The sequence below is a fragment of the Notamacropus eugenii genome, chromosome 2 (genome assembly GCF_028372415.1).
Source record: "Notamacropus eugenii isolate mMacEug1 chromosome 2, mMacEug1.pri_v2, whole genome shotgun sequence".
Lineage (NCBI taxonomy): Eukaryota > Metazoa > Chordata > Mammalia > Diprotodontia > Macropodidae > Notamacropus > Notamacropus eugenii.
In genome coordinates this window covers 190,715,373-190,739,837 of record NC_092873.1, presented here as the reverse complement: position 1 = coordinate 190,739,837, position 24,465 = coordinate 190,715,373, and the positions used below count along the sequence as shown (strand labels likewise).

General features: G+C 36.3%; 1 protein-coding gene across 5 annotated transcripts in view; it reads left to right on the top strand.

Moving 5' to 3' along the window:
- CDK19 (cyclin dependent kinase 19) overlaps positions 1–24,465 on the top strand; it is a 214,425-nt gene that overhangs the window by 106,863 nt on the left and 83,097 nt on the right. For 4 of the 5 annotated variants that reach the window (XM_072643048.1, XM_072643046.1, XM_072643049.1 and 1 more), the window contains 2 exons: positions 18,962–19,072; positions 21,127–21,267. In XM_072643048.1, the coding sequence (XP_072499149.1) occupies positions 18,962–19,072; positions 21,127–21,267 (252 nt within the window). Of the gene's footprint in view, positions 1–14,811; positions 16,719–18,961; positions 19,073–21,126; positions 21,268–24,465 lie in introns of those variants that run through there. The other variant, XM_072643047.1, reaches the window with a different exon arrangement.

The following is a 24,465-nucleotide window of genomic DNA, read 5'->3' as shown; positions in this document are numbered from 1 at the left end:
TTCTCTGATAAGATTTTGTACCTCTGTTACCTGTCTTCATAACTTTCTTAGATAACTCTCATTTCTTTTCCCATTTTTCCCTCTAGTGCTCTTAAGTTTTTAAAATAAATTTTTTTTGCTCTTTTAAAAAAATCTCTTTCACTTATATGAACTGATACAAAGAGTAGTGAGCAGAACCAGGAGAAACTTTTACATAGTAATGGCAGCATTGTGTGATGATTAACTTACCTCTTCTCAGCCATATAGTGATCCAAGACAATTCCAAAAGATTCATGATGGAAAATTCTATCCACCTCTGGAGAATGAAGTGATAGAGTCTGAGTGGAGATTGAAAAATGTTTCACAACTAGTGTTGATTGTATTAACTTCAGCTTGATGTTATCTAATATTAACCAGACCCCTGGTACTATATAGGTATGTTTTATTTTTTCCTCATTTACTCTCTAATACATTCCTCACAAGAGCTATATTAAATTTTCTGTCATATCCTACCTCCTTCTCAATAGAGGATCTTCCCTCTTTCTTGAGAAAATTGATGCAATTTTTTTTTTTTTTTGTGAGCTTCATTTTCTTTATAACTCTACACCTTGGAACCCCTACAGACAGAACATGTCTGTTCTTATTTACTTCTCCTTTACTACCATCTCTCTCTCAAAAAAAGAAGGTAGTTGTTCTGCCTGCCAAGTCTAACCTCTCTGTTTAAGTCTTAGATCTTATGTCCTCTGGGAGATTGCCTCTGTGCTTATTCCCTTTCTTTCATCTTCCCTTATCCTACTTTCTGTACAGCCTACAGTTTTGCCTATCTCTTACCATCCTTTTAAAACCTGACTTTGTCATCCTTTTGAATTTTTTGTAGTCATTTATACTTTTTAAAAAATGTACTAAGTATTTTATTTTTCCCCGGTTTCATGTAAATTTTTACTTTGTTAAAGAAAATTGTCTGTATTCACTGCCCCACTTTCCCACTTGCAATATGATTTCTGACTCTACCACTGTACTCTCCAAGGTCTCCTGGCTTTGATGCTAACACTAAAATCTGAGCTCCTGTTCCTTCCTTTACCATCACTGTTCTTTGGGAGGAAGTCATCCCATAATCCTTAATTTTTTCTCTATTCTTCTTATTGAGTTCTCTTTAGCTTGTGACACACTGTACCTCCTTCTGAATTTTTTCATCCCTTAGCTTTTGTGAAATTGCTTTTTTTATCTTATAATAATAAGTGATAGTAAGAACAATAATAATTGACATTTATATCCCTTATTGATCCTCACAACAAACTCATGAGGTAAATACTACAGTTGTTATCATCTTCATTTTATACATGAGGAAACTGAAACTCAGATAGGTTAAGTGACTTGCTCATGGTTACCCATATGGAAAATATTGGTGTTGAGGCCATAAATTCAGTCTATATCTATCTTCACTCCAGGTCTGGTGCTCCATGTGCCTGCCTTCCTCCATATCTTTTACCTCCTACAAATCTGAGGTTTTCTTCTTAGATTCCTTTATTGTATCGTTATTCATTTTCTGACCATTAAACGTGGATATGACTCAAAGGTTCTGTCCTGGTCTTTCTTTTTAGGTTTGTCCTTGGTGACCACATCAGATACCATAGATTAGTTATTACTGTGTTAATTGCTTTCTTGTCTATCTCTTGATTTCCAGTTCTGTTTTGTCAACCTTTAATTTGACATTTCCACCTGGATGTTCCTTTGGCATCTAAAATACAAAAAAAAAGTTCAAAATGGGACTAATTGTCTCACCCCCAAATCTACCTTGTTCAACTTTCCCAAACTCTAATGATGAAACAGCTGTTCTGGTCTCCGATATTGGCCACTTTTGTTGTTCTTGACTCTTCCCTTTCCTTCATCCCATGATGTATATACTGTTAGTTGCCAAATCTTACCCTCAGCGACATCTGAGTGTCATTAAGTTGTAGTGTAGAAATAGAGTGTAAATGTTAAGAAGATTGGAAAGATAAAGGGTTGTGAAGGCTTTTAAAAGAAGATTTTATATTTGATCCTGGAGGTAATTGAGAACATTAAATTTCTTTGAGTAAAGGACTGAATCAAATGATCAAACCTGTGCTTTAGGAATATTACTTTGGAAACTGAGTAGAGGATGATATGGAGTAGGGAGAGACTTAAGACGGGGAAACCAGTTAGAAGGTAAATTCAGTAATCCTGCCATGAGATGATGACTATCTGTAAATAGGATCTGACAATGTGAATGGAAAAATATGAGATATGAGAAGACAGAAATGACAAGACTTTAGAACAAATTGTATGGGAAGCATAAATGCTAAATGAATAGTTGAGTATGTTACTGAGATTATGGATTTAGGTAAGTGGGAGGATTGTGATGTTCTCCGCAGCAAAAGAGACCCTTGGAAATAGGGAGAAATTTTTGGGAAAAACGATTTCTGCTTTTGGATATGTTAAGCTTGTAATGCCCATGGGACATCAACTTAGAGATGTCTAAGAGATAGTTGGGGATTGTAGAGTAGAGTTCAGGAGAGAGATTAGGGCTGAATAAATAGATATGGATCATTCAGCTGTTACTCTTTGAGTCAGAGAACATACATACTCTTTCTTGTATCATTTCAAATTGTTTCCTAGAAATATCATTTCAGCCAAATTAGTCTATTTCCTGGAATTCAGAATTCCATCTCTAGGTTCTGTACTTTCATACAGTTTAATCAGTCAGTACACCTTTATTAAGCACCTACTATGTGCTAAACTTTGGGGATACAAAAAGAGACAAAAGATAGTCCTGCCCTCCAGGTTTTTATCATCTAATGAGGGATACAACTAATGAAAACATGTATGCCACAAACTATGCGCAGGATAAATTAGAAATTATTAACAGAGGGAAGACACAAGAATTAAGAGGAGTTTGCCTGGAATATACCCCCTTCTTATTGAAGTTCTTATTTTCCTTCAAGGTTCAGTCCAGATGCTACCTTCTGTAAAAAGTTTTATTTAATTATTCCCCCATCCCATACAGTTGTTAGTATTTTCTTCCTTATAGCATTTACTCATTTCTATTCAAACAGAATATAAGTTCCTTGAGGGCAGGGACTATTTTGTTTTTGTCTGTGGCTACCTGGTTCTACCTCCGTATGGTACTGAAAGGCTTGTGCTCTCTGTGATTACTTGACTTGGGAGACATCAGTTTCAGCTTAGAGGTCCGTTCAGGAATCTGGTTTGGGGGTCTTTTTGTCTAAAAACTTGGTATTATATGTAGAAGTTGTATATAGTAGATGCATAAAAAAATGCTTCATGAATTGAAATGGGAAAAACCTATGCCAGATCAGGTATTCTCTCATTTTGTTTTTAGGAGTTACAATCAATCATGAAGGTTATGCTTGAGAATCTTATGCAGTATAACTGATTAAATAACCCAGTAGCTTAGTGTGATTATTTTTGAGTGTAATGAAGGGTTTAAAAGTAGAATTCAATGTTGGTGACATTATTTCTGTGAGGATACTAATTATTTAAGGAATTGGATATTGTTTTTTTCTTCTTTCTTCAGCATTCTTGAAATGAAAATGAAATATAAAAATGAAATATAAAAATATCACCATGCTTACTGTTTTTATGAACAAATTGCTGTTATTTTCTTTTCTTTATATGTACTTCGCTGGATATAATAAATAATAGTGTATGAAAAGCTCAGGTATTTTAAACTGTTTTTCATAACCTTAATTTATTTGTCTTTTACTTATTATTTTAGTGTATTAGCATAAAATAATGATTGAGTGGTACAATATTCTTTTAATATTGTACTCAGTGTTTTGGAAATATTTTAGGATTTATTAACTAAAAGATTACAGGATTTTTTTTTGACCTCACATAAAGATGTTGCTTAATTCATGTGAAGTTTTGTTAGTAGATTTGTTTTTACTGATAGATAATTAGATTTTTGTGCTAATTGGAAGCATTTCTATGCATTATTACAGAGAGGAAACAAAATTTTCCATCTGCATTGATATAAATTTTTGGCTCCTTGGTGCTGTCCTTTTTCTCTAAGGGAAGGAGCTTGTATCCTCTTGGCCTATCCTCCTCAAGGGTCTCTGATTCCTCTTTACCCATCATCAGCAGTGGGTAGCATTTATTAGCCCCTGTGTGTTGTGTGTGTACGTGTAGGTATGTGTATGTGCCACCTGCTGAAAATTTACAAATGTGACTGAAATGACATGATATGCCCCCAAATTATTTTCATTTCATATTGTTTGTATATAAATGTTCAATTTTAAGTTCACTGTTCTGAAATTTAAAGATCACTTGAGCATTCTGTTTTAAGCTCTTTCCCAATCACATTGCAATTATGTCTTATTTAATATTAAACATTTCCTCATTCAAAGAAACTTACAGATTATTTTGAGTCTATATCTATTTATTTTGTTTTAAAATGTTTCATTTTATACTTTGAAAATTAATGGAACTTTCCTTTGTTTTCTTTGCTCAGAAGAGGAGGTTTTCTGAAAATGGTCCAGTAAAGCATAAATATTAATTTTAGTTGTGTATATGCATGAGTGGAGGCAGCTTGGTGGCTCAGTTGCTAGAACTCAAGTATATTGTTTCCATTTTGTCCCTGGAAATTTTGTCATCTTAGATTTGGCCCACTGTTTTAGCCTGTCAAGGCTAACCAGATGGGTCCATAGAAGTCCTCTCTCTAGTCCAGTACTTTAATTTTAAAGAAAAAAAAGTTGAGACTCAAAACTGCATGGGAGATAAGTGACTAAATTGATACTTTGCAGTTTTCTAATTTCAAATCTCTAGTATTTTTCTAGTATTTTTTTCCCCACAGTACTACACTATGTATTAAATTTGTAATGTAGTGTATTTAGCTGTCCTTTTTCATTCTGTCATCTAGAAATTTTATAAACACACTGTCTGTCCTTACCTAAGTCTTTGACAAAAATATGGACCTGAGTGAGGGCGAATGTTTTTAAACTAGTTCTGAATACACTAAGTATAACTCTGCTTTCATCTAGCCCATAATTAGCTGTCTTTTCTACAAGCATGATATGCGAGAACTTTCAAATACCTTGCCAAAATCCAGGTATGTTCTTTTTGTGAGATTTTCTACCTACTGTCTTGTATATAGTCTAGTATGAAGTACAGGCTATTGATTGGATAAGATAGCCTTCAAGCAGACGCTTTCAAATAAATTTAGGTGTCCTTGGGAAAGGCTGAGAAGCATGAATGTTTATTGCATGTTCTTTTTTAGGCTTCTGTTAGGGATCGTGTCTTGAGTATCCATCTCAGGAACTGTTGCTACAGGTATGGGTTGTGCCGAATTTACAGTATGTTTGACTTCTCTTTGGAAATGATCAAAGCTTACTTGTACTTGGGTGACATCATGTAGAATAAATGTGTATGAGATAGGTAATGTTAAAGTCCACAGAATGTTAAATGTTGAAATGTTTGGGCTATACTGTTTATTTCATAGTAGAGTAAGAAAAAAGGGTATGGGGGGAAGCATGTTAATACTATCTTCTGTACCTTCAGAACTTGTTAAGAAGCTCATCATTTCTCCTGAACTATTACAGTGGCTTTATTATTGGTCTCATTGCCTAAAGTCTCTCACCTCTTCAGTCTATCCTCCACATAATTTATTTCTAAGTCTATTATCTTAATGTGTTAGTCCTTCGCTCAAAAATTTCTAGTGGTTCCCTACTGTCTTGTAAGATAAAATACAAACTCATTGTCACATTCAAAGACTTCCACAACCTGACTCCAAATCAGCAAGTCAGTCACACCTACTTATTAAGTACTTGCTATGTGCCCAGCATTATACTAAGCACTGGGGTACAAAGAAAGGTAAAAAATAGTTTTCCTCAGGGAGCTCACAGTTTGATGGGGGAGACAATATGCAAACAACTATGTTCAACCAAATATATACAGGATAAATTGAAAATAACCTCAGAGGCAAGGCACTAAGATTAAGGAGCACTGGGAAAGGCTTTTTGGAGAAGGTGAGGCTTGAGCTAAGATTTGGAGGAAGCCAAGATTTGGAGATGAGGGAGACAGTTCAAAGCATGGGGAACAACTGGCCAGTGAGAACACTCAGAGTCAGGAAATTTAGTGTTTTGTGCAAGGAATCCTGTGTCATTGGATAGAAGAGTATCTTTCAATACTCTTCATGTTATTCCCTTTTCTATATTCTCAGTTTTAGCCAAAGTGGTAGTTTCTAGAGCTCCACATGTTGTTTCCTGTCTCAAAAATATACCTGGAATGGATTCTTTCCTCACCTCTACATTTTATAATTTCTAGCTTCCTTCAAGTCTCATCTCAGATAAAATCTTCCACTGGAAGCCTTTCCTGCTTTCTCCAGTTGTTAGTTTCCTCTCTGCCTTGAAATTACCTCATCTTTACCTCTCTGTGGGTGTTTTATCCGCCTGGTAAGCACCTTGAGGGAAGGGATTGTTTTTATTTTTTGCATAACTACAGTTCCTAACATAATGTCTAATACACAGGTACTTTCTAAATGTTTGTCAAATTGAAGGAAATTTGTTATATATACATACATACATACATACATACATACATACATACATACATACATACACAACTTTTCTTTTATGTGGCACAGGAATTTTTATTTTATTGTGGTTGTTTGGTTTTCAGTTGTGTCCAACTCTTTGTAACCTCATTTGGGGTTTTCTTGGCAAAGATACTGGAGTAGTTTTCCATTTCCTTCTCCAGCTCATTTTACAGATGAGGAAAATGAGGCAAATAGGGTTAAGTCCAGAGTCACACAGATAGTAATTGTGTAAGGCCAGATTTGAACTTGAGTCTTCCTGACTCCAGGTCAAGTGCTCTATCTACTGTACCACCCACCTTTCCATATTGTTTATTTTATTACTAGTACTTAAATCTTTTCAAATAAATCAATCTTAAAAATAACTTATCATTTCCATATACAAAGTAGTCACCTAAACATTAGTCCCTTTGGTGTGTTTCCCAGTTTCTTAATTTTGTATTGCAACTGTTCAAAGTAAGTGGCTCTCTTTCTCTTCTATAGTTAAGGGATATTTTGGGGGAGGGGAGTGTCTGAGTCATTTGTGCAGTGTCAGAGTTGGCTATTTACCTCATTACAAAAATATATCTGGTAAAGAACTAGAAGGCAATAATTTATTAAAGGAATAGTATCTGCTTTTTTCTAATATTGGGAACTAAATAGCTAATTCTTTTTCTGTGACCAAGAAGCCACATATTTTTGTACTCATCATCTCCCTTTTTCTTCTTTCACATTCATGTTAATTATAGTACACAGTATAGAGTACAGATTAAGACTCAATCTGACAGAAAAATAGGTCAAACTTGAAAGTGTACGTATTATTCTGGAAGCTGTGCATTTGGGGAATATGGGAGAGGTCCCAGTAGATGAATGTGACAAAAAACCTTGAATCTCTGGCATCTACATACATGCAATATTATTGCCTTGGCAAATTGATTCATTTTAGAATGATTTTATAGCAGAGAGTATTATTCAATGAACTAAGATAAAGATGAATGTTGCTTCATAATAGAAAATATTTTAACTTTTTGTTTGTTCAGGTACATTTGAAATACCTCACCAAATAGAAGTACTTGTGAATCTTTCAGCTTCTTCAGAGAGCAGCATGTTTTTGTCTCTTATAAAACCAGAAGAATTATTTCGTCTTGGTGTTGAGCACACATTAAAATTTTCAGATTTCATACTTGCAGTTATTTTAGTTATACTACTTAGGATCTGTTTGGCTATCTGATTTCCTAGTTGAGGTTTTTAGTCCAATGGTAGTTTTCCTTTAAATAGAAGCAGCTGAATTTTTCAGAAATACTTCATATAGCAACAACTGGACACAAAAGATTGTTTGAAACCTCTGTACTGACATTAGACATGTAAATTGAATTTTTCTAATCATATTTTACCAATGTTATCATAGAACAGTCAGTTCAGTTTGCAGCTATTTCTAGCTTTTCTTACTGATGCTTTCTTACTCATCCTAGAGTAAACTGCTTGTCTCCCAGAAAGTTCTGAATGTATTCCCTCCATGCTAGATGCATCTTCTGCTATTTACCCTAAATGGGATAATGTGTAGATTTTTATTTTATTTTATATTACTGAGAAGCATGGAGAGATTGGTTTATTAGGAATCTCAGAGTAAGAAAAACAGGGGAAATTGATAGATGACAGTAATACCTCAAAAAAGGCAAATGAGAACAACAGTTCTCACTGATTTATCCTTTTTGTCTTAGTAAAATCTTTGAAAATATTTTTGAAATGTGTACTTGAAAAAAATATGTTGATAGAATAGATGATTTCATACAAGTTGTCTTCTCTAGAAGGCAATATCTTTGTAATCATAGTTATATAACTAGAACAACAGATGAAAGTTGAAAAGGGGCAAATTTTGTCTTGTAAGAATAACCTTACTTACAGTCAGAGCTATTCAGAATCAAAATGAGCTCCCTTAGCACATGTGAGTTTACATTTATTCACAAAGATGTTCAGCACTTTTTTGGAGGCAATTGTAGGCAAAGTCTAAATGGAAGAGGGATTTCCTATAGATAGTAAGGTTATATTTCCAGCAAGATTCATGGCTATTCAAAAGACATCACTGGTACAGTAGGGGAGGTAGAGTCAAGGTGGTAATAGAAAGTCAACATTTTGCCCAGCTCACTGAGCACATGTCCCCTGGCACAACCTAGAAAGTGGAGTAGATTTTGATTTTGAAAGCCAAGGAAAATCACAGTGAGTCATTTTCCCAGTCTTGGAGAGCTTAGGAAGACTAATAGAGAGGTCTGCAAACACTGGAGTAGGGGCTAGCCAGGAATGAAGCATAAGAGCATTGGAGGCAGCAGTAGTGGTGGTGGTAAGGAACATTCTAGTGCCCAGGAATGGTAAGGATGCTGAGAATGTTCAGCAGAACTAGAAACATCAGGCACTAGGCCAGAAAACGATCTCAGTGGACCTCTAAACTGGTGATGAGAGCAAGAAGAGGTACCCACTGGCAGGTCGCCATCCCCTAGTTTCAGGTCATGGTTCCAGGTTGGAGAGGAACAGTCAAGAGAGGCTGTGTATGGAGCAAGGAATAAGTTTCAGAAGCAGGTGTGGCTCTGAGATCAGGAGTGGGAGTAGAGTGAAGGGAGAGTTGTAGACTCATTTCTAGCCTTTAGACCCTCCCTGCCCCCTCATTCTTACCCCAAACTGTAGTGGAATAACCAGGGCAAGAAGCCCAAACTAAAGGGGGAGCCTTTAAAGTTAAGTTGCTCTGAACATACTGAACTTTCCAGTGGGCTAATTGTGACTGAATCCAGCAGCAGTTTACACACAAAGCAACAGAACAAAATCTGAATCAGGGATTTGCAGACCTCAGACCAGGAGGGCAGTGAACACACATCACCTTTGAACCACCAAAACCTTCCAGGCCCCTAGGCTGAGCTGTGAAAACAGAAGGACATAAAAAGACAGAAGCTCAGGCCAGATATTTTCCCTGGAAATGAGCAGAGTTCAACAAGACATAAAAGTGTTAAAAAACCTCCCTTCCTTCTTCAGTGAGTTCAGTACTTGGCTCATAGTTTTTCTCCCCTCTTCAGCTCCTGTCTTCATACTAAAATACTTCAGCGTGCATATTAATACTTCCTCAAGCACACTAATCATTCGCTTTCTCAACCTACTCACCTCTCACCTCTTGGGAGCTACTCCTCTACTGAATTCAACCACTTGGAAAGATGTCCCTGATCTTTCCATAATCTATAAATGTACCACTTCCTCGTTCAGGAATTTCCAGATCTCTTTATCAATTCATAATATTGGCAAAACCCTACTTTTTGTCCACACCATGACCTTCAGTCCCTTGACTCCTCAGTTCTCTCCCAGGCCATCTCCCCTGCTCTAGCCACTCTTTCCTATTTTCCACTTTTATTCCTGTGTGAACCATTTCACCTCTACTTTGTCCTCTTCTCTTGAGTCCCTGGCCCCGTTATCATACCAACAATTATGCCCAGTCAAGCATTAGCCTTTGATCACTGCCACCATTTGTAGCCTTCTCTCCTTAACACATACTACTTAAGGTGGAGGAGGAGATCGTGCAGCTTTTCTGATCAGATTCACTACAAATTTATGTTATACAATCTCAACTGGGTTCTCTCTGCTGCGAGGCAATCTTATTATACCTCCCTTATCAACTCAGTATCCCATTCTCCACATAGACTTCCAAATCTTTTCATTCCTCCTCAAACCTCCCATTGCTTTGCCTACCCCAACTCTCTCAGCTGAGATTTTTACAGAAAAATTGAGACCATTTGTTTCAAGCTCCCTCTTCCACCTAAAATTCCATGTTCTATGGAATGCCCCCCATCGTATACCCCTCCCCCCCAACTCTCTTCGTTCTAGTGCTTCCCTCTGTTGGCTATTTGCTTTTTTATTCTGGAGATAGGTTATTTTGTATATATTTGTTACACTGGTTTCTGATTACCTCCAGGATCAAATATAAAATCCATTGTTTGTCATTTAAAGCCCTTCACAAACCCTACCTACCTTCCCAGACAGAGTTCTTACACTTGACTCCCCTTTTTGTTCTAGCAACATTGCCTGCTTGACACATGACTTCTAACATGACACATCATTTTCTGACTCCACTTCTTAACACTAACTTTTTCATGCCTGTCACTCACTCTGTCTTCATCTTTGCTTCTTGGCTTCCTTTAAGACTCATCTCAATCCTACCTTGTGCAAGAAACTAAAAAGTCTTTCCCCCTCACCCCAATAGTCATTTTCCCCTAACTTTATTTTCCATTTACACTACATATATATATCATATTTGTGCATAGTTATTTGGACATTACATTCCATTTGGATATGATGTCCTTGGGATGAGTGACCATGTTTTTGCCTTTCTTTGTGGGCCCAGTGCTTACAATATCAGCAACACAGTAACTGTTAATACTTGTTAACTGACTTTGCAACTGTTTTGCATATGTGCAGTGGAGTGAGGAATAGTGAAAAGTTAAGAATGACTTTTAACTCTCAATTTCTAAACCTGAGTGACTGGAAGGATGGTAGTTCCCTAGAAAGAAACTGGGACACAGCTAGAAAGAATGATGATTTTAAGAAAAAAGATATCAACTTCTGTATTTGTCATGTCAAGTTTGAGGTATTTGAGATACACAGGTAGAGATATCCCACAAACAATTGGTGGTATGGGGACTGAAGTTCAGCAGAGAGATAGACCATGGTTAGATATGTTGTTCTCTGCATAGAGAAAAATAGTTAAATGCATGAGAGCTCCTGAGATCATTGAGAGTATATATAGAGAAGAAAGCCCAGGGCAGAATTAATAATGTAATTGTAGAGACAAAATATACAAGAAAAGCTAAATAATTATATAGCTAAAAAATTTTATAGGAGATGTCATCAGGAAGTTTATGATTAAATTAAGTAATTATTATTTTATATAGCATTGCATGCCAAGAAAAAAGTACTATCTTTTAAAATTTTATTTCATAGGTTTGGGTAGGTGTTCTTAACATCACTTCGTAGATACCAAGGCTCACAGAAACCAGGACTTGGAGTGTGTGACTTAGGACAAAGTTATTAGCAACCAGGTTTAGGACCTAGGTTTCCTGATTTCCTGAAAATTTGTGTTCTTTTCTCCTGTATCATAGAATGTCCTGCCATAACTTCCTTAAGCCTCTTATTTTTCTTAACATTAACACTGTTAATCCTCCTCACCCCTACTAATACCCCCAAAAAGACATGCCAGGAACTGTGTAAATGACTGAAGCCGTCCATCCCTTTGGGTTTGGGGGCCTGTGTCTTTAATGGGGAATTTAGTGGTGGGAAGAGGAGTGGCTAGCAGATACTTAGTAACCATGCCACATGTCAAATGAAAGAAAACTTGGGACTAAATTTGGCCTACAGCCCAGAAGTCACCATTTTTGATTAGATACATCATAACTGAATTTGCAGTAAAATGGAAGACTCTATAAGGAATTTTAAAAATAGTCAATCAAGTGTTGCTTGCTTGTTCAGCTCTTTCTAGAAGATTGAATTCTGAGTGAAACTTTTTCACTCGTCTGTATTCATCTGTATCTCCCCCCATCCCCCCACTTTCTTCAACTTTGCTATAGCACACCTAGGATTAGATACCATGTGCACCACTCTTTTTGAGATATGTAACAGACTCACTCTGATCACTTATGTCATCCATATGTACATATGTACATACATACCTCTTTGATCTGAGGGAATAGATTTTTTTTTTTAAATACTTAGGAGGAAATGGTAATGTGCTCTTGATTAGGTAGCATGTCTTCTTTTCCCAGCTCTCTCTTATCTTTATTTCATGGATGGTCTTTCTTTTTTATGTTTGTTTTTCCGGAACTCAGTACAATGCTTAGCTCAAAAGAAGCATTTAATAGATTATTTTGTATGCATTCACTCATTCCTTTACCAATTAATAACATAATTAAATATGATGGGAATTTTTTCCTTATATCTAATCTGCTGCTTTTTCCAACTTCCATCCATTGCTCCAAATTTTGAACAAGCAGACAAAACAGACACATTGCATTCCTGCAGACATTTGAAGACGGCTCTTATAGTCTTTTCAAGTATTTTCTTCTTCTGAATAATTATATCTAGCTTTTCAACCAGACCTCATATGACCATAATATCATCATTATCAGTCCTGGCATTTGTATAACACTTTAACTTTTGTTGTTTATTTTTAGTTTTCAGCATTCATTTCCACAAGATTTTGAGTTCCAAATTTTCTCCCCGTCTCTCCTCCCCCCACCCCAAAACACCATGCGTTCTTATTACCCCTTCCCCTAATCTGCCCTCCCTTCTATGACATCCCTCCCTTCCCTTATCCCCATCTTCTCTCTTTTTTTGTAGGGCAAGATAGATTTCTATACCCCATTACCTGTATTTCTTAATTCCCAGTTGCATGCAAAAACAGTCCTCAACATTCGTTCCTAAAACTTTGAGCTCCAACTTCTCTCCCTTCCTCCCTCCCCACCCATCCCCACTGAGAAGGTAAGCAATTCAATATAGGCTATATATGTGTAGTTTTGCAAAAGATTTCCATAATAGTCATGTTGTGTAAGACTAACTATATTTCCCTCTATCCTATCCTGCCCCCCATTTATTCTATTCTCTCTTTTGACCTTGTCCCTCCCCAAGGGTGTTTACTTCTAATTGCTCCCTCCTCCCATTTGTCCTCCCTTCCATCATCCCCCCCACCCTGCTTATCCCCTTCTCCCCTACTTTCCTGTAGTGTAAGATAGGTTTTCATACCAAATTGAGTGTGCATGTTATTCCTTCCTTGAGCCACATGTGATGAGAGTAAACTTCACTTTTTCCCCCTCACCCCTTTTCCCCCTCCATTGGAAAAGCTTTTTATTGTCTCTTCTTTGAGAGATAATTTGCCTCATTCCATTTCTCCCTTTCTCCTCCCAATATATTCCTTTCTCACCCCTTAATTTTATTTTTTTAGATATCATCCCTTCCTATTCAACTCACCCAGTGCCCTTTGTCTATATATGTGTGTATAATCCCTCCAACTGCCCAAATACTGAGAAAAGTTTCAAGAATTACAAATATTATCTTTCCATGTAGGAATGTAAATAGTTCAGCTTTAGTAAGTCCCTTATGATTTTTCTTTCCTGTTTACCTTGTCTTGCTTCTCTTGATTCTTGAGTTTGAAAGTCAGATTTTCTATTCAGCTGTGGTCTTTTCATCAAGAATGCTTGAAAATCCTCTACTTCACTGAATGACTATTTTTTCCCCTGAAGTATTACACTCAGTTTTGCTGGGTAGGTGATTTTTGGTTTAAATCCTAGTTCTTTTGACTTCTGGAATATCATATTCCAAGCCCTTTGATCCCTTAATGTAGAAGCTGCTAGATCTTGTGTTATCCTATTTGTATTTCCACAGTACTCAAATTGTTTCTTTTTAGCTGCTTGCAATATTTTCTCCTTGACCTGGGAACTCTGGAATTTGGCTACAATATTCCTAGGAGTTTCTCTTTTTGCATCTCTTTCAGGAGGTGATCAGTGGAGACTTTCAATATTTATTTTTTCTTCTGATTCTAGAATATCAGGGCAGTTTTCCTTGATAATTTCATGCAAGATGATGTCTAGGCTCTTTTTTTTGGTCATGGCTTTCAGATAGTTCCATAATTTTTAAATTATTTCTCCTGAATCTATTTTCCAGGTCAGTTGTTTTTCCAGTGAGATATTTCACATTATCTTCTATTTTTTCATTCTTTTGGTTTTGTTTTGTAATTTCTTGGTTTCTCATAAGGTCACTAGCTTCCATCTGCTCCATTGTAATTTTTAAAGAACCGTTTTCTTCAGTGAGCTTTTGAACCTCCTTTTCCATTTGGCTAATTCTGCTTTTTAAAGCATTCTTCTCATTGGATTTTTGAGCCTCTTTTTCCAATTGAGTTAACCTATTTTTAAAGGTGTTATTTTCTTCAGCATTATTTTGGGTCTCCTTTAGCAAGTTGTTGACTCGCTTTTCATGATTTTCTTGCATCACTCTCATTTTTCTTCCCAATTTTTCCTCCAATTCTCTTACTTGATTTTCAAAATCCTTTTTGAGCTCTTCCATAATCTGTAATCATTGCATATTTACTTTGGAAGTTTTGGATGCAGAAGTCTTGACTTTTATGCCTTCCTCTGAGGGTTTTCTTTGTTCTTCCTCATCAGAAAGGATGGAAGAAAATACTTGTTCACCAAGAAAGTAAACTTCTGTAGTCTTTGTTCCCTTTTTTGGGCATTTTCTCAGCCAGTTACTTGACTTTTTGAGTCCTTTGTCAAGAGAAGAGTACACTCTGGGGACCTGACTCAGTTCCTCCAAGGTGGCACAATCAAAGGAGAGGAGTTTACTCCTCTCCTGACTTGCACTCTGGTCTGGGAGCTACCACAAACTTTTCTGCCCAGAATTTGTGTGTAGAATTCCCTCTTCAGAGCCTCTACTAGCTCCTCCACGCCAGCCAGCACTCCTCACCCCATGGCTGCCACTCAGGGCTGAGATCCAGAACAGCTGCTCCATTCCCCCAGGGACTTTAGGCTGAAGGCTCCAAAAATGGAGGCTGCTGCTGCAGTTGCTGCTGCCACAGGGCCAGACCGTATTCCCTTCTCCCCCAGATGAAAGAGCTTTCTCATTGACCTGTAAAGCTGTCATTGGCGTTTGTGGGTTGAGCAATCTGGGAACCACAGCTGTTGACAGGGATTCCACCCCTGAGGCCTGTTTAAGTTCTTTTGCTACTGGTGCTGTTTGGCCAAGGCCGTGCTGTGCTCTGCTCCGTGCCTTGTGTGATAGACCTTTCCTGTTGGCCTTCCAGGCTGCCTTGGGCTGGAAATCTCTTTCACTATGTTGTTTTGTGACTTCTGCTGCTCTGGAATTTGTTTAGAGTAATTTTTTACAGGTATTTTATGGGCCATGGGGTGAAGCTTCTGCAGGACAGTCCTTTTACTCTGCCATCTTGGCTCTGCCCCTCCACCCACAATACTAACTTTTGCAAAATACTTTATGTAAGTTGTCTCATTTTATCCTCATGACAACCTTGTATAAAACAGGTCCTATTGTTATCCTATTTTACACATGAGAAAAGTGAGGGTGAGTTTAAGGGACTTGCCCTTGAGGGTCACACAGTCAACACAGGTATGAAGCAGAATTTGAACTCTGGTCTTACTGTCTTCAAGTCTCTCATTTTATCTAATGAACCACCTAGTTGCCTTGTTGATGTGATCTCAAGGCCTTTTTCATCTGGTTGCCTTCTTCTGGATACTCTCTAGTATATTGGTATCCTTCCTAAAACGGTGGTATCTGCACCCGAATACAGTGTTCTAGTTGTCATCTGACTAGAGGAGAGAGTTGTGAAACCTTAGTTCCCATGCCCTGGACACTATATTTCTATGACTTTTGTCCAGGATTATATTACCATTTTTGACTACAGTGTCATGCTATTTACAGGGATGATGAGTGGAAGTATAGGGAAGTGGATTGACACACATTTTTGCAGTAGCAAGTATTGTTTGTATTTTAGGCCCCGAAATAGAGGGGAGAAGGATTGAGGCTTAGATGGAACATGCAAGGCAGCTGGCAAGGGAGTGACCTATATCTAGGCTGTCTCCAGCCCTGTGAGTTACAGACTTTCCAGAACTGAAAGAATTAAGACCTCTAGGACATTGTCTCCAGTCCTGGTGGAAAGGTGGCTGGAGAGAGAAGATGATTAGAGAGTAAAAGACTACTATAAACCAGTAGGTCTTTTTCTACATTAACTTTTGCCTAGTTACTTCTACCCCCCACCTTATTCTTGTATAATTGATTTTTTGCACCTTATTGGAGGGTTTTGTATTTTCCTTATTCATTATTATAGAGATGGACTGTCGTAGGAAGATTCTGAGGATCACCTAGCAGGATAAGGTAGCAGACACTGAAGTCCTTACTCAAGCTGAAGTGCCAAGCATTGAAACTGTGCTTCAGAGAGAACAACTCCAATGGGCTGGCCACGCTGTTCAAATGCAAAATGTACACTTGCCCAAAAGACTATTTTATGAAGAAGTCACATGGGGCAGGTGATCACATAGTGGCCAGAAGAAGCAATACAAGGACACTCTCAAGGTCTCTCTCAAGAACTTTGAATTTAATTGTGCAGCATGGGAGACACTGGTACAGGACCACTCAGCCTGGCATGCCTACATCAGAAAAGGTGCTGTGCTCTATGAACAAAGCAGAATTCAGACAGCACAAAGTAAACATGGGATGCAGAAATTTGGAGTATCCACCCCAAATATTAAAATGAATTATCTGTGCCCAATCTTGTGGTAGAGCATTCCAAGCTCTTATTGATGTGACCAGGCACAGTCAGACACACTGAAATTTCACTTTATCATGGTGGTGTCATTTTGGTCCTCTTCGAGAATGAAGGACAACCACCAACCAACCATTCATTGTAATCTTTTCAGATTCAGTCCATCTTTTCTAACCTTTCAAAATAATATTTGGTTCGTTTAGAGTTCACAAAGCCTATTATTTACAATATCTCATTTGATTCTTACAACAGTCTTGGGAGATAGGTGTTTTTTGATGTCATTTTACAGATGAGGAAACTGAGACTGAGAGAGGTTAAGTAATTTGCCTGAGGTTACAAAGGTAGGAAGTGACTGAGGCACAATTTGAACTCAGGTATTGCTCACTCCAAATCCAGCATTCTATTTATTACACCAAAGATCTTTCTGAATTTCACCTATTTATCTTAATAGCAGTCATCCAAAGCTTTGTATAATTCACATAATGTGATAGCCATGTCATCTGCCTTCATTTCATTGTGCTAAAATGATATAATAGTCTTCCCTAGAGGGATAGCATGATATAGTGGATAAAATTCTAGATTTGGATTTAGGAAGACCTTGTTTCCTACCTTTCTAATACTTGGATGTATTAGATGACCATGAGCAAAACCCTTAACAGCTTTCTGCTGAATTTTCTATTAAAAAACATAGTAAAATGTTTAGGACCTTTCTCCACAGGATTGTTTTGAAGCTTGCCTAAAAATGTAGATAAAATGCTTTATAGATCTTAAAGAGTTGTATAAATGTTGACAATATTAATTGAAATTTCCAAATGATGCAAAATGTAAATGGCATTTGTAATCAAATTTATAAAAGTTTAGGACAAGTACATTATGGAATTGTATATAATCCATTTCAGATTTAATGACAAGAAATGTATATAATAGAAAAGAAGACAAAATTTGTGGCCTTTGGCTAGCAAAATAGAAATTATTAGTCATCTGCGATTTATGACACTGTCTAGTCCAAGATTGGGAATGCTTCCCTCAGCAGAATGGGTGATTGAGAACAGTTTGTTCCAATAACCATAAAGGCAATTGAAGCAAGTGCTTTGGCACCCTTAGAACTTGGTCAGACATCAGAGATGCCAAGGTCATCCACTGTATCTTGGACCATTGCCAGTTGTCCTGACTTGTCTTGCCACTGAACTTTGATGACTCTGGAATAGAGAGTAAGGCTGATGCCTTCATACAACTCTGCTTCACTTAAATCCAATTCACATATAAGTTAAGACATCACCCGTGATTTCATTAGTCCTCTTCAAAAATGAAGGACAACCAGCAACAACAGCAATTTTTTCTGCCACAGCACCTTACATCTATTTAAAATGTAGAGTGGTTGTAATCTGTATGATGTATCTTGTATAATGGATATTTAAGATACTGGATGAAATAAATTGTATTCCACAGCAGGTTTATGTTGAATAGGAAAAGATGACATACTTTTTTCCCCCTGAATGTATCAAATGAGCATCTGATGAAGCAAATTGGGAAAATTGCCTTCAGCAAAAAGCTTTTTGGAATTGTGGCCACAATGAAAAACAAAAGGCCACTCTCACTCATTGTGGAAAAGGCTATAGGTTCCTCTAATGTTTTTTTTTTTGGTGTGACATGTTAGTGGTGGTAAGTTTTTTAGTTCTTAATGTAAAATTTCCAGAAAGTTTTACTTTTATCATCTCCCATTATTCCCTTTCTCATAATGTTAGATGTCCTCATTAAAGGAGAATTCTGTGCTTAAAAGGTTACCTTTGATATAACTAGCTTATGTTAGGTGACAGAGGAGACAGAACTTTGCCTGGATTCAGGGATTGTGCATGAGAGAGAGAGTGAAAGAAAGGAGGGGAAGTGGTGAAAAAGAGGGGAAAAGAGTGTCCAAATATTTGGGAAAAAAGGTGATTGATGAACATTGATGATTTTTAATAAGCTAAAATAGTTTTTGTGAATTCAAGTTATAGAGAGTATCTCTTCCAGTTAACTGAACATGAAATAAGTGGATTATCTTTTTTTCCCTAGGTGATAGCTTGTCATTAAATACAATCTTAAGAAATGATTCTTTCTTCTTGGTCAATGGAGATAGTCATATGTTACTACTTTCTTTTCAGCTTTTACGGGAATTGAAGCACCCTAATGTGATCGCGTTACAAAAGGTGTTCCTTTCTCACAGTGATAGAAAGGTTTGGCTGCTATTTGATTATGCAGAACATGATTTATGGGTAAGTTCAGACTTCTTGATTATATTTAGACTTTTTTCCCTGTAGGATTATTTTATTTGTACATGTGGTAGAAGTAGTTTAATATGTAGAATCAGAATTCTGGTCTTTGTGTTTATTGTTGTTAAATGTTAAATTTTATGTATATATTTTACACACTACACACAAACACACACACACACGCGTGCGCGTACACACATGAATATATATGCATATATTTGCATAGAATACTGATTATCATTTATTTTTTTAAAAAATTGAATATTACCTTATTTTGTTTATGTAATACTGTATTTTGCCGTGTCTAAGAAATAATTAACATTTTAAAAAAGTTAATAAGCTTACTGATAGTTAATAAGCTTACTGATAAAAAATTGAAATTTATGTTTATTTTATGGAAACATACTGTAGTTCAGATTTAATTAGTGTTTCTGCGTTTGATTTTGAACAAATCACATAACTTCTTAATTGCCCCCAGGCAATGATTTTAAAACTCAGAAGTTGCTGAGAATGTGCTGTTACTTTGATGGAGAAAATTTCCTCTTCTTAAATTTCTCTATGGTGATCACAGGGCCAGTTCTATCCATATATACATATACATATACACATATATACATATATACATATATATATAACGTACACACACGTACACACACACACGCATACACATATAGCTCACTTCCCAAGTTAAAGTTTAGCAAATATCACATCTTCGCATTTTATTTACAAGTTTTTTTCTCTTTTTTGAAATTTCTCTATTATATTAAATTTAATATTTATGACAAAATACAGAAGTCAAAAGTTCTACTTCTTGTCCAAAGTATATCCTAACTTTTTCAAGTACTCTAGAATACTGGATGATTTTAAAAAAAAAGTGACAAGTGAAGATACTAAATATGGAAATATTGAGTTCTGGTGACAAATCAGTCAGGAAGCATTTTTTAAGTCCTATCATGTGTCAGACCCTGTATTAGTACTTGGGATACAAAGAAAGGCAAAAATGGTTCTGGCGCTTAAGGATCTGACAATCTGATGTTAAGTCTAATGATGAGACTGAATTATAATATAAATGGTGTGATGTAAGTTTTTTTGTTATCCATGTTTTATAAATCTATACTACATTTTTAAGTTTTATTGATGTTATTTGCTTTTATTTCACATTTCATTTATAAATAAACCCATTCAGTTTCCCCATCCCCAGTAAGGTTTCTGAGACTTGTAAATTTCACATTACTTGTGTAGCTATTTGTGTGACATTTTGTCTAAGTCTGTAGAATAAGCTATAATTTTCTAATATTATCAATTAAATTAACGTTTTCTGCTGTTATAATAAAGCACTAGGACTTTCTATAAGGAATGTGTTTTTCCTCTTCCAGTGTATGTGCACATCAGTGGTATTGACTTTCATAACTGCCTGACTCAGTGACTTACTATAATATTAACCACTGGGGATGAGTGATTAATTACGTGGCAAAAAAATGCAAATTATAATATGCTAAAGGCTATCAGCTATGTAATATATATTTTGTTGTAAGGCATGTTTTTGCTATCATTGTTAATTGACACTACAAAAGCAAGATTTTGTTTTTGTTAACTGGGAGTTTTTATTTCCATAGTAACAGAGCAGAGAGAAACTTGATTTTCTCTGTCGGGGATAAATTCACATCACCAAAACTGTCTCATTTTAAGGGCATAGACTATGAATGGAAGCAGCTTGTATTTGGACCGTTGCTATATATTTTTCCTCATATCTAAAAATGGTGCTTTGGATGGGACATCTTGTAATAAAATACAAAATCTTCCTGGATTGAATGGTTTTTTGGGTGTCTCTTCTAGTTTAAATTCTTTCTTAATATCCATGATAAGATTTACCAGCTTTTGTTCCTGTTTTAGTAGAAATTCTTAATAGCCTATGTTTCTTCACAATATGCATTGAATTTTAATTTGTCTTAATAATTGAATTATTCTTATATATGTGGGTGGGGGATAGGATTGTGTGGAAATTTTTGTTTTGCCAAGTTTGTACACAATTAAAGCAACTTTTACAAAATTTCTAGCACATCATTAAGTTTCACCGGGCCTCAAAAGCAAATAAAAAACCAATGCAGTTGCCAAGGTCGATGGTTAAATCACTGCTTTACCAGATTCTTGATGGAATCCATTACCTCCATGCAAACTGGGTGCTTCACAGAGACTTGGTAAGTGCTGTTCATTTTGTCAGATTAGTTATTATATTAAATGATTCAGTAATGTGTTTTTAAAAGTACATATTGATCACTGCTGTTCTTCCTGTTATTGTTGCTCATTATTAGTAAAATACTTCAAAAAAGGAAAACACATGGAGTTCTCATTGTTTCTATCCTCAAGATCTGAACTGAAACAATTACTGTATCCGGTAAAAGGAATTCAAACTGTATTATCAACAAACAATGATTTAGCACATGGTGTATATACTTTCGTTGGGAAAAAGCAACCAGAATCTAAATGTATTCTTTTATGTGAAAGAGCTTTTGTTCATTGGAAAGTATTGATAATTGTGCCCTACGTTAAGTGAAATAACATATGTAAAATGCTTTCAAAATATGAAGCGCTGTATAAATGCTTGCTTTAACTATTACTACTGCTGCTGGTACGTTTGATTTTCTGGGATTTTTTTGCTCATACACTTCTCCCTCTCTGACAAACTACCTGCCCTCTTCATTTGCAGTCTTTTCTTTGGATTTCTTTGACTTTAGTTAATTTTGTTAAATTGGTAGGTTTGTTTGTAAGCACATATGCTTATAGCTGTAATTTTTGTGATTTTTTAAAATAGCTGTTGTTTGCTTCAGGTTTTGCCCAAGACTGTTGAAGGTAGTCTTCTCATGAATCATTCTTTTGACTTTTGGAGGGTATTGTGGATATGATTTTACTATATTTGATGTACATACATTAGTCAGTATAAGCTAGCCAAATGCACTCAAACTTTTTCAATTGATGAGTAAGTGTTTATTATCAAAAGTAATGAATGAGATGGAGAGTACTCATGTAGTACCATCTGGGATGGAAAGATCCTTGTTGATTGATTCATGCCTTTCCCTACTGGTGCTCATTCCTCAGTTCATCAAGATCAGGATTAGACAGCTGAGTTCAGTAATTTAAACATTTATTAAGTGCCTGTCATATTCAAGTCATTATACTAGATACTGTGGGAAAGGGAGAGAAAATAGCCCTAACTTCAAGGAACTTCTATTCTTTTTAGGATTTGGAAGATTGGTGTAGGAGAGAACATAGTAGGCACGCAGATAAATATATACAAATTAATCTAAAGAGTAATCTTTTCCAGAACAGTGACTTCTTGGAGAAAATGGGTGCAGTTGCAAAGGGATTGTACTCTAGGAATGGAGGTGACCTGAGCAAATGTGGCAGTGGGAGATTTAGTGTTAGGTTCAAGAAACAAGTGGGATTTAATTATATTGAGCTAAATATATTCTTTACATATATGTTATCTAATCCCATCTGGATCTCCCTTCAATAAGGCAATCTGTTTATACCTCCCTAATTGATTCTCTTTCCTACTCTACAGAAGATGTTATGGAACTTTTCTCAAGAATCTCATAGCTGTCCCTCCTTCTGTGTTTTCAACAGAAGACTTTGCTTCATAGTGTAATGAGAAAATAGAGAGCGTTAACTATGAGTTCCCTCTTTTTCTGGATATTATCCTCACATTCTTGATTCCTTGGCTCCTTCTCTCAGAAAGTTCACTTCTGATAGGTGACCCTTTTCTTTGTCAAGGCCAGTTACTCTACATGCACCCTTGATCCTGTTTCCTTCCATCTTTTTCAGCATATTGCCCCTATAATCAGCTCTTCTTAATCTTTACTCTTCAGACCATCTTTTTCTCTTATTTCCTTCTGTATAAATATGTTTAGGTCTTCCTCATCTTTAAACCCTCACTAGACCCTATCGTCAACTTAAGCTATTTTTCCTATATATCCTTCCCCTCATAACCGTACTTCTAAAAAAACTATCTTCACTTGTTGCCTATCCTGCTTTTTTTTTCATTTTTCAATTCTGTTTTCTGACTTTCAATCTCCTCACTTGTCCCTCTAAAGTTAATAATGATTCTCTTAACTGACAAATGTGATGTCTTTTTTTTCAGTCCATATTTTTTAATTTTGTGCAGCATTTGATACACAGTTGACCTCTTTGTCTTCCTGGATACTCTCTTTTCTCTGGGTTTTCCTAGCATTGCTCTCTCTGACTCTTTTCTTACCTTTCTTCTTAGTCTCTTTTGCTGGTTCATTATTCATATCACAACTTCTTACTGTTTGTAAACCCTAAGGCTCTGTCCTCAGACCTTCTCTCTTTTCTCTCTACACACTATAACTTGGTGACTTCATCAGCTCCCATGGGTTTAATTTTCATCCATATGCAAATGATTCATGGATCTGTGTATCTAGATCTCATCTCTTTCCTGAGCTCCATTCTCACACTGATACTTTTCTGTTGCACATTTAAACCTGAATGTCTTGTAGGCATCTTATACTTAACATGTTGAAAATAGAATTCATTTTTCCCCCAAACACACCTTTCTTCTAATTTCTTTATTTTTCATGACAACACTACCATCCTTCTAATCAGTCAGGTTTGTAATCTTAGCATTATACTGAACCTCCTCAGTCATCATCTCACATGTCCAGTTGCTTCTCAAATAATTTCTCCTTATACAACATTTCTTACATCTGTTTCCCTTTTCTTTCTACTTAGCTTCAAGGAACTTATATTACTTTTGGGATTTGAAAGTTAAGACCCCCTTCTCAGATCCACTGTTCTCTTGGACTATTACAATGCCCTTCTAATTGATATCCCTGTGTCTAATCTTTTCTTATTCTAGTCCAGCCTCTGTACAAGTGCTGAAGTGATTTTTTTTTCTCCCAAACCACAGGTCTGACCATGTCATTCCCCTGTTCAATAACCTCCCTTGTTTCCCGCTTGCCTTTAGGAACAAATATACATTGCTCTATTTTGGCTCTTCAAAGTCCTTCGTAACTTGACCCCAAATTACCTTTCCAGCCTTCTTATATATTACTCTCTTCATATCTTCCCATATTCTAAAGTCCAGACAAACTGGCCTTCTTACTGTCTCTTGTCTCCTCCATGCCTCCATGCTGGCTGGCCTCCATATTTGAAATCTTTCCTCATCACTTGTCAGAATCCTTAATTTCCTTCAGAACTCAGCTCATATTTGGCCTTCTTTATGAAGCCTTTCTGATCTTATATTTCTTTTGTATATTTTTATATGTACTTATATATACACATGTTGTTTCCTCTGATGGAATGTAAACTACTTAAGGGAGAGGGCCCATTTCATTTTTGTTTTTCTATCTCCCAGTTCCTAGCATAGTGTCCAGCACCAA